Source organism: Phasianus colchicus, chromosome 1, assembly GCF_987193195.1.
Source record: "Phasianus colchicus chromosome 1, bPhaCol1.hap1.1, whole genome shotgun sequence".
Classification (NCBI taxonomy): Eukaryota; Metazoa; Chordata; class Aves; order Galliformes; family Phasianidae; genus Phasianus; species Phasianus colchicus.
In genome coordinates, this window is record NC_143436.1 from 196686034 (window position 1) to 196697179 (window position 11146).

General features: G+C 50.4%; 1 protein-coding gene across 13 annotated transcripts in view; it reads left to right on the plus strand.

The window, feature by feature from the left end:
- FAM168A (family with sequence similarity 168 member A) overlaps positions 1-11139 on the plus strand; it is a 150025-nt gene extending 138886 nt beyond the window's left edge. For 8 of the 13 annotated variants that reach the window (XM_090134269.1, XM_090134267.1, XM_090134264.1 and 5 more), the window contains 4 exons: positions 2807-2949; positions 5039-5213; positions 6150-6280; positions 6699-6833. In XM_090134269.1, the coding sequence (XP_089990395.1) occupies positions 2807-2949; positions 5039-5213; positions 6150-6262 (431 nt within the window). In that variant the 3' untranslated portion in view covers positions 6263-6280; positions 6699-6833. Of the gene's footprint in view, positions 1-2806; positions 2950-5038; positions 5214-6149; positions 6281-6698 lie in introns of all 13 variants that reach the window. The other 5 variants (XM_090134260.1, XM_090134258.1, XM_090134259.1 and 2 more) reach the window with 1 other exon arrangement.
- The last annotated feature ends 7 nt before the right edge of the window (positions 11140-11146 follow it).

Sequence of the window (11146 nt, forward strand, 5' to 3'; positions counted from 1 at the left end):
GCACAAATCATTGTGTGACATCAAAACTTGGCTATGAGCTGCTTTTACCTGCAAACCAGTGCGGATTGCTCGCTTTTTTCCCCCCTCGATTTATAAATGATGAAGGTTGCATCTGCCTGGGCTGTTGTGTTTTTTAATGTAGCAGTTAAATTGTCTTTCAGCAGTGGGGAAACTGCAGCATGGTCCAGTGTCCATCCGAAGGGGGCTGAGGGTTGGTCTTGTGGCCCTACAGCTCCTTACGGTTCTATGGCTCTTCATGACCCTACAACTCCTCATGGTCCTACAGCTCCTCGTGATGGCCCTACAACTCCTAATGGCCCAACATTTCCTCATGTCCCTACAGCCCCTTATGGCCCTACAATTCCTCATGGCTCTACAACTCCTCATGGCACTACAACTCCTCATGGCCCCACATTACTCATGGTGGCCCTACAACTCCTCATGGTGGCCCTACAGCTCCACATGATGTTCCTACAGCTCCTTGTGTCCATACATGGCCCTACAGTCCCTCATGGTGTCCCTGCAGCTCCTCATGGCCCTACAGCTCCTCATGGTGTCCCTACAGCTCCTCATGGCCCTGTACCTCCTCATGGTGGCCCTACAGCTCCTCATCACCATACAGCTCCTTGTCGCCCTACAGCTCCTCATGATGGTCCTAAAACAGGATGGAGTTCTTCCCATGGACCCTCCAGCACATGGAAGCTCCAGCACAGGGTTCCCCCTCTCTATTCCATTCCATTCTGCACTCTGCCATGAGTCTCAGGAAGGGAATCAGAGCCTTTCTGTTTAATTAACACTTTCATTCCAAATCTGCAGCAATCAGAAGGCCGCAAGATGCTGTCTGCAGTCCCTGGAAAACTCCTTGTTATCTTCACACTGAGTATTAGCAAACTTGAAATCTTGTCCTTCGTTAATTGTTGTGTTGAGTGCTGATGGAGTAAATGGGTTCATTATGTCTGAGTGTTGGGGTGCCTTGAACTTCTCCTCTCCATCCTGCTCAGTGTTTGGGGCCCAGCTTTAAGAATTCTTGAGTATTTTCCCCCAATTTAGTGCTGGAGAATCATAGAATCATAGAATCACCAAGGTTGGGAAAGACCTCCAAGATCATCCAGTCCAACCATCCACCTACCACCAATATTTCCCACTAAACCATGTTATTCAGCGTTGTCCCACCAGTGGGATCTGTCCCTTGTATGGCATCAACAGAGTGAGTTCCTTCTTGTCCTTCCCTGCAAGAGTGACCTCAAAGCCACTGAGGCTTTAGAAGTAGAATCATAGACTCAAAGTCATTGAGGTTGGAAAAACCTCCAAGAGCCCCAAGTCCAACCCCAGCCCAACCCCAACCCAACCCCAACTCCACCAATCACGTCCCCAAGTGCCACATCTGCCCTTTTCTTCAGTGGTCCAGGTTGCTCATAGGAATCATAGGATCTTCCTCCATAATAATCATTGAGGCGTTGGAGCTTCGGAGAGAACTCTCACCTGGAATGGAAACACAAAAGTAGAGAATTAATCCTCCAGCATCTCCTTGCTCCACACATGGTCAGCAGGTGCCAGCTCAGCTGATATGATCATGGTGGCCTTTGTTTGGGATGGATTTCCCCATGTTGTTTGGGATGGATTTCCTCATTTCGGAACGGATCCTTCACTTTAATTCATCAGCTCAGCACCTATCAAATGCTTTCCTCAGAGCTCAGCAACGTGCACTCACTACAGAGCTAATGGCTTCTCCTAATGGCCACAGTGCAGACTTGCTGCTCTTGTCACCAGTGCACAGAGCCTGCAGATACAGAGGTGCTGGAGGAGCAGCTGTTGTCATGAAGGGACCTTTGGAGGCACAGGGACTCTTTTGGTGGTGATAAACAAGCCTCACGTCCCCAGAAGGTTCTTAGGGACATGAAGGGACCAGCATGGTGGGTTTGTGGGTTTGGGCATTTGCTTTCTGGTTGCTTGAACTCTGATAATGCCATCACGGTACCATGCAGCTATAGAGCTTGCTCTCTGCTAACATACCTGGAGAGAAGCTGGGTGGCACAGCCCCACAGCTGAATGGAAGGAGAGCCTTTCCCCTCCTCTTGCTGCTCTTTGGGGGGATGTGACAGCAGTGCTGCCCTGTGAAGAGAGATCCCACAGCAATGAAGTTCTTTTATTCACTGCACCCCTAGCAGGAAAGGCGTGAGGACAAAAACATGGGGAGGAGAGAGGGGAAGAGACTTAATTTCGGGAACTAGAGCTATTGAGACATACAAGTGGGTCTGATTCCGCAGCCTCAGGCTGCATGGAGTCCTGTGGGGCCATGCGTTGCCTTTTTTGTGCTGAGACGTTGGGTGCTCATTGACCTCGTGTAGGCAGCAACTTGGAGGACAGATTGCAGCCCTTTCCAGGCAAGAAGAGCTGTATCCAGCCCTCGGAATGCTGCTGACACCTGAACAACTCCAGGCAGCGGATTTGGGGCTGGGTGCCCTGTTTTGCAGAGGGAAGAGCCAGAGGAAGGATCCTGCACTGGGTGGCAGTGGATGCAGTGGCTTGTGAGCATGGGGTTGGGATGTTTGTGATGCTGGTGCTGCCCTTGGCAGCTTCTCTCAGCTGTGAGGCTGTTTCCCCCCTCAGTAAAACTCCCTGCTACCCATGGTCCATCCCCTTCGCTCTAAGTGATGCTGCAGCTGCATCCCTCCTACCAACAGCGAATCTCCCAGCCAAGCCCCAGGGGGCAGCAGGACCTGGGGCCAAAGTTTTAAGCCCTGTGGCTGTCTCACCAGCTGTAAACCTCCCCCTCACCCCCTCTGCTTTGGTCTTTCTTTGCCAGGGTACACTGCGGGGACTCCCTACAAGGTCCCACCGACCCAGAGCAACAACGCGCCTCCTCCCTACTCTCCGTCTCCGAATCCGTACCAAACTGCTATGTACCCCATCAGAAGTGCCTACCCACAGCAGAACCTGTACACCCAGGTACGTGCCTCACTCTGCATCTCCCATCACCACCTGATATCTTCCCTGGAGTCCTTTCCTCCCCAAATCCCACACCTGAATGTTGAGGCTCAGGCGTCGATGTCATACCTGAGCTTAGGGTCCCCATCCCAGTGGTATCTCCATGCCTTGCCCTCCTGCTTCCCATGGACCTCCATGTCACCTTCACCAGCATGGCCCAGATCTGTGTTCCTGAGCACCTGGCTGGGCTCCCAGTACCATCTTCCCTGTTCCAGCATTGCCACTGCCTCCAGCCATGTGCCACAGCCAAGACCCCATGTTGGACAGGTGTCCTCCAAAAATCTCCTTGCTGCCCCTTCCTGCAGGAGATAATGAGCTCCTTGCAGCATTCTGGCCCTGCAGCTTTCCTGGCTTCTTTCCTTCCACTGAAATGGCAAGTAGGACTTCTCCTGCAGCCGTGACCTGGTTTCTCCATGCCAAGCTGAGCCCGGAGCATCTCCTCTGCTCCATTTTGTCCACTTATCTTCCATTAGCTGAGCACAGGGGAAGCTGTTGGGGTCAAACTTGTGCTCAGGTGCTCTCTGCTGGTTCTTGACATGTTTCCCATCAGCTGGCATAAAAGCTGGCAGCAGTTCTGTCACCAGGCCCAGGTTGCTCTTTGCCACCACCGGGACTTAACCCTATGGGCTGACCCCTGCTGTGCTGGAACGAATGGAGCCTGGTGTTGAGCACAGGCACTTTGCAAGGAAGATGCTGGCTGGTGAGATGAGCACAGGCAGGGGAAGGCTGAATCATAGGATCGTAGAGTCACCAAGGTTGGAAAACACCTCCAAGATCTCCCAGCCCAACCATCCACCCACCACCAGTATTTGCCCATTGAAGGTTGTGTCCTGTCCTGATCCCGAGCCGGGCATGCAGTTGCATCCCAGGAAGGGCATCAGCTGCTCCACGCTCTGCTCTACCAGAAAGGTTTCTGGCTGATTTCTGTCCCCTTCCTCATCTCTCTTGGCATGTCCCCAGTGTAATGCATTGTGCCTACAGTCTGCCCTATCAGCCTGAAAGGAAGAAGTAATCTGATAGTTCATCCATTTCTCCTTTCCCCCCTTCATCCATACCTGTAGGCTGTCCCATACCCACGCCTGTCCCAAACTGCAATCAGATCTCCCCTCATTGTTCTCAGCCCTCTGATCCTTCCGACCCTCCCTGTTCTCGTCGCACTGCACTGCTCACGTTTCGGGATCGCTGTTACATGGGATGTGGGGATTTCTCTGTTGGCCCCTTTCTTTTCCTCCCACCCGTTTTCTCCCCCTTGTTTCCAACTCCCTCGGATCTCAGCAGCCTGGGTTTCAGAGCCCCTCTGTCTCCTTTTGGAAACCTGAGGAGATGGTGCCCCCTTTTGTGTGCCCACTTCCCGCGCCGAGGCAGGTCCTTTGGGATCAGATGGGGCTACAGTTCCTCCTTTCCTTCCATCTCTTGCTCGTTTTGCATGCCAGAAGCCAACATATTTTGGACCCAGCCCCATTTCATCCCATCAAACCATGCAGCATGCTTCATGAAACTATGGGATTGTTAAGGTTGGGAAAGACTGCTTATTCCATCGAGTCCAACCCAGTTGACCCGTTGCAGCCATGCTCCCTACCCATGGTCATAGAATCATAGAATTGCTCAGGTTGGAAAAGACATTAAAGATCATCAAGTCCAACTGCAACCCAGCCATCCTACCCTAACAACCCTCCTCTAAATCATGTCCCTGAGCACCACATCCAAGTGGTTTTTAAACACATCCAGGGATGGTAACTCAACCACCTCCCTGGGGAGCCTTTTCCAGTGCTTATGGCACTGGGGCTGGCTTATGATGCCAACCTCATTCCCGCGGGAGGAATAAATAAATCCTTCTGTTTGAAATTGTCCTGGGGAAAAGGATGGAGGCTGGAAGAACTTCTAGAGGATAGGAAAAAACATGTGGATTGGGGGTTTCTCTCCCATGTCCCATGCTGTGCTCGAGCTGTGGGTGCCCCATCCATTGAGACCAGCTGTGCCAATACACGAGCGGGACGTGGGCTTTCTGTGGGATGACAGCGCCGGTGGTGTTTTCCCTTTCTCAAAACAGGGAGCTTATTATACCCAGCCAGTGTACGCGGCACAGCCTCACGTTATCCATCACACCACTGTGGTTCAGCCCAACAGCATCCCGTCGGCCATCTACCCGGCCCCCGTCGCTGCGCCCCGGACCAACGGCGTGGCCATGGGGATGGTCGCTGGCACCACCATGGCCATGTCAGCAGGTAAGAAGCTTCCCTGTGGCCCTGCAGATCCAGAGCAACCCACGCAGGCAGAAGTCAATTAATTTGCACCTTGTGCTGATGTCACTCATGGCTGTGAGGTCGCAGAGGAACTCTTCCATTTGTTGTGCCCTAGAGGGACACGCTTTTGCACTCTGTTCCACAAATAAAGCAACAGCCAAGCTTGCCTTTCTCCACCCCCAGTTGCATTTCTACCCTCGAGCTCTTTGTTAAGACACTTCTGCTCCTGCTGCACGCACTTAATGAAACAAGCATTAACCTTGGTTTACACATCACTCTCAAATCCCGTGTGTTGTGTGCACGGGGTTATTTCAGCCCTGGTAAAAAATGTGATGAACTGATGACACATTAAGGCACTGAGCAAGGCTATGGGCCGTCTTCTTTTTTTCCAAACCTTGTATTTCTCTCCTCAGCAGTTCTTCACAAAACAATTCGTAGCATTGTGCACTGAATTATGCAAAGAAAGGCATTGTTCACCCATTTGCATCTGCAGTAGCTGAGAAATAGGGCTCTGTTGACTCCCTGTTACACGGAGGGATTGCAGCCTGTGCCTCACAAGAACCACTCTGAGATATTCACTACTGTTGCTTGCACTGAGAAGTGGGCAGATCTAATTAATGCATGTAGGATGCCCTAAAGTTTCGAGCACCCCATTACTCTTAGAGCAGAGACATTTGAGACCGTACTCTCCCTTTTTGTGTCTGCTGAAGGCACCGTGCACGTTCTCACTTGGAACCCCCAACATACCATGGCTCAGAGAGGAGGGGGATGCTCCTGGTGTGCCCCTGGGCTCTCTGAGGTCTGCTCCTTGGGGCTCTCCAAAGCCTCTTGGACGCGGTGCTGGGTTAGCAATCCCTTCTCACCACCCCTGTTCTGTGATACCTTCACGCCAAGCCTTTCTCCTCGCTGTCACTGCAGGAACCTTGTTGACCACCCCACAACACACTGCCATCGGAGCACATCCAGTTTCTGTGCCAACGTACCGGGCTCAAGGAACCCCCACCTACAGCTACGTACCGCCGCACTGGTAAACCCACTGGCCAAGTCATGTAAGTGCTGCAGGAGAACTCCCCTCCTTCTGCCTCTGGGACACGGGGACAGAACCATGGGCAAGCAGCTACAGCCACACCAGCCCCTACTGCAGGCTGCTTCCCCAGGGGATGCTCCAAGTGGATGTTAGGTTGCATATTGGGAAGAATCTCTTCTCCAAAGAGCAGTCAAGCAATGGCACAAGCTGCCCACAGAGTGGTGGGGTGCCCATCCTCAGAACTGTGGGGATGTGGCACTTGGGGACGCGGTCATTGGGCATGGTGGGGTTGAGCTTGGTGGTCGTAGAGGTCCTGCTGCCCACTGCCAGGCGTTACCTGTGAGCAAGTGTTGCATTTCATGCACGCTGAGCGCACAGGACAAAGAGGACATCCCTACCTGTGCTCCTAACCCCTCTGCAACGTGTCTGCTCTCTTCCAGATCCGAAGTCAAACATTGTATGCAACTACACAAGTCTTACATCGGGGCTGCAGCCGCTGGACTGCAGCACCTCGTCTGTTTGCAAGAACAAAAGAAAAAAGTGCAAGGGTCACTTTATGCATTCTTTAGTGGTTTTTGTAAAAGCTGCTTTTTCTAATCTTCTGCCTCTTTATTTTCCTTCCCTCCTCCCTCTCCCCTACCCACATCAGTCGTGTAACACATACTGACACTGAGCAATAGTAAAGTTCTCTCTTTGGTCCTATCGTTTTACAGCTCAGAATATTCACTTTTCAGCATTGCCCAGTCGAGTGGTGCAAAGATCCCCACTTCTTGTTCGTTTGGGTTCTTCTCATCCTTTTTTATTATTATTATTTTTGTTGTTGTTGTTGTTGACAAGAGCCTAGGTTTTCTTTGACTAGTAAGAGTGGTTGATGTTCAGGGTACTATGTGAAAAGCACAGCGCTGGTAGGCAGGCTTATTCCAATTTGGTTTGGGTATTTTTAGTTGGATAATATAAATTATTTAATCTTCCTTAACGTATTACAGGAAAATTGGTGTCTTCCAGATAGCTGTCGTGATAGATGATAATGCATTATCTGCAGTGAAATGCTGAACTCATCCCTTCTTTTGTAGGAGTAAGAGAATATAATTAGCGACGTAACACGCTTGTTTTAGGAAGTAGGAGGACTGTTCACCATTGGGTCTGCTTTTCAAAACTGGGCAGAGGCATTTGGTGCAAGGGGAATGGAGTGGCAGCGATGCCTTTGGGAAGGTGAGATGCTCTGTGCTGGCCGTGTCCCAGCATGGGCAGCTCTTTCCTGGCCACTGCTCGTGGGCAGAGGTGTGCAGGGATGCTGTGGATGGGAGAAGAGAGATTTCCAGGCTGGAGAGGCTCTACAGAGCCTGGGGATTTGGGAAAGGAGGTTGGATGGAGAGGAGCCTTCGTGGAGGTTGAGGTGCTCCCATTCTTTGGGCTCTTTGGATTGGGGTCAACAAAGGTTGAGCCGAGCCCGAGTCCTGGCATTGTGGAGACAGCTGGTTGGGCTGGGAGATAGTAGGGGTAAGGAGCAGCAATAGCAATAAAGTAATCTTCTGCATCTGGAGGCAGCATGAAGCTGTTCCTGGGTCCTCTGGGTGTCCCAGTCAAACGGACAGCACTTGCAGGCAGCTGGAGCTATTTTTCAATTCTTACCCCCAAAACACAGCATAGAAATGAAAGTTTTTCTTCTTTTTTTTTCTAAGAGAAAAATGTAATCATCGTCGTTTTGCTTTTTGATGGTTTTCCCTCCACATGCCAAAGTAGCTCCATCCATCCATCCATCCATCCATCCATCCATCCATCCATCCATCCATCCATCCTTGCAAGTGGTCCCAAGGAGCCATCCAGAGCCTTGCAAGGAATTGGATCCTTCTCGATGGGAATCAGTCCATAAGGAGAGAAACCTTTGTAGGGACCCCAAAGGACTGGGGGCCGCTGGTTGTCGGGTCAGTGGGGGCCAGTTGGTTGCTTCTTCTGCTCTTAATGGAAACCCAGGCAAGCTCCAATTGTCCTCGGTCAGAGGACAGAAAGGACACCAAGTGGTGAAGCCTCAACACCAGCGCTGTGGGTGGAGGAGGTCATGAGGGTTTCCACCACATAGTTCATTGTGTTGCACTTTCATTTTGTATAAAACGGAGAAAAAAGAAAAAAAAAAAAAAGTTAAAAAAAAAAAAAAGAGGTAATTAATCACAGTGTTGCCCCCGTTTAGCTTTGGAAAGCCTCCCTGCCTATAGGGTCAGCACTTAAAGGGAAGGGGGACGTTTGGAAGTAGGGAAACCACATTGTCCTCTGTAATGTGTTGCAATTAAACATGGGCTAAAAAAAAACAAAAACAAACACACAAAAAAAAAAAACACAAAAAAACCCAACCCACCATTATAATAAATCACAGGAACCGAAGAGCTCTCAAATACTTTTTTTAAAAATTTTTTTGGCTCTCACAATGTTGTTGACTTAGTGTTGGAATGCTCAATGTATCAGGAGCTGTCTGTCGGTGCTGGAACGCGTTGTCGTGACAGAAGAAAGTCGTTAGCAAATTAACAGCACTGCAGTGAGTCCCAACACTGCCTAGGGTTGCTCACCCATCACTGCGCTGGGAGGAGCTGTCTGAATTATCAGCCTTGGCCAGGAAGATGTGGGGTGTGCTGCTGAAAGGAGAGAAAATGCTGAATTTGAGGGGTGAAGTGCCATTCATGGCACAGAGGAACCCCCAGATGGACACAGCCTCCTCCTCAATATGGTTTTTTAAAGGCATTTTTTAAGTTCCCCCTAATCAAAGCTCTGAATTTCAGGCTTGGTCTAAAAATGACAGATTTTTCATCAAAACAGGCTGAGGCTATAAAGTAAAAGGGAAAAGGGGAAACACCTCCATCTGTTACCACAAACGAGACCTGATGAGGGTCAGGTGGCTTTATTTTAATTCCTCTGCTTGGATCAGTGGCAGATGTCATGAATCTTCCCCACTGTGCTTGGGTAGAAATACCCAGTGGTGCCGTCATGGGGTGAAAAGGTGAACCTTGTTGTGGTGAGCCCATCTTGGGACTTGGGCTGTCCTTGGGGGGCTTGGGAAGCCCTCTCGGGAGATATTCAATTCCCTTTCAGGGTGGTTTCCCCAATGGAATTTGTTTGGGAAGAAGCAGGTTGAGAAGTCAACCCATGAGCAGGTTGGGAAGTCAACCCATGATGGGGTAGAGCGTGGTGCGAGTGTAGGACCGAGGGGTGAGTAGGAAATGGTTGTGCTTTGAGCAGCTCCATCCAGTTCCCATCATGGGATAGAGTTCTCCAACCCAACTCATCTCGTTCCATGATAGCAAGGTGTAGTTTGGGATGTCCATCTGAGGTGTTGAAGGATTTCCATTGCTAACCTTGACCTCTGGCACCTTTAGGACAATCTGGGAGGGACAGAGTTGTGGGATTGTAGGGTGGGTTGAAGCTGGGGTCAGTTCTTTGGGTAAGAATTTGCTCCTGAAGGTGCTGCCTCTTTCTCTGTTGACAATTCCTCAGGATAAAGGAACCCAGCAGGACTCTGTCACTCTGCTGTCCCCACTGCTGGGGTGACAAAGCTCCCTGGGGTTGACACCGTTGGGGACACCCAAGCATCACACGCCAGCAGCGCTGTGCTGCAGTTGGGTTGGTTATGGTGAAGGTTGGTGAGCAGGAAGAAAATGGATTTCCTTCACTGAGGGGGACAGGGCTATGCTCTACCAGAGCAAGAGGAGGTTAGGATGTCCCTGGGGGTAATGGAGGCAAAGCAAAACTCCAGGAAGAGGGGGGGGGAAGGTCTTAAGAAAATTGTTAACAAACCACAACTGTGGCCATTACCCAATCCCACCTATGACTTTTGCATTACAACACACTGCAATGCAGGACTCAAAGGCTGTGCTGCCCCAACCCCACGCAAAGCCCAGAGCCCCTGGGCAGCAACAACCCCGTAAAGCTTCTTTGTAGCTTGGGTGTGTAATTTAAGCACTTTTTACCGTGTTATGTAAAGTTTTTTTTTTTTTTTTCTTGGTTTGCTGACGATGTTTGCTATTCTTGAGGTGCATGGTGGGTGAAAAGTGGTCCCCAGTGGGGCTGGGCAGTGAGGTCATACCGAGAAACTCCTCCCATTTGGGGTTTGCATTCAGTGCTCAAATCCAACCAGCCAAAGACAGCAATAAGAGCCGTTGTGTCCTCGTAAGTCCACTTATTAATTTTATTTGGTCAAGCCATCAATATTTTCAGTCCAAGTGAGGGCTGCGGTTCCTTCCGCCTCTGTCACCCTGATGTCCTCCCCATGGCTTTAACCCGTGGCAGTTTGCTTTCCATCTCTTTCTTTTCCCTATTCCTTTTGGCTTTTGGCTCCCCATGGCCCCAACACGCTGTTGCTCTGCTATAGGGAAATATAGGGCAGAAAGCCTGGAAGGGAGTGAGGAAGGAGAGCTGTGGCAAGGCATCACGCCATTTGGCACTTACAGAGTCACCAGCAATCAGGTGATGATGGATTTTTTGGAAAACAGGAATAGCAAAAGATGTCATCTGATGGCAACTTTCCCCAACTGGATGTGATGAGTTTGTAGGAAAACGCCCAACGCGACGCCTCAGCATTGCATCCTTGGGATGGAGCTGCAGGGCTGCAGCCATTGGGAGACATAGCGAGGAAGGGGAAAAGGGGCACGGAGGGGCACCCCAAAACCGCCCCCCAAAACCACAGAGCCTCCTCGTGCCCTAGCACCGAGCAGAGCAAACCCAACCCGTGCGCCCCATCCCATCTTTCTGTATCATTTCTTGACCCGTTCTGACCAACGGGACAGCTCGGATCAGCTCGTTTTTAAATAGTATTGGAACTCTTTAAGCAAAAATATATATACGTATTCAAAAATACATAAATACAAAAAAAAAAAAAAAAAAAAAAAGAGTAAACATGTCT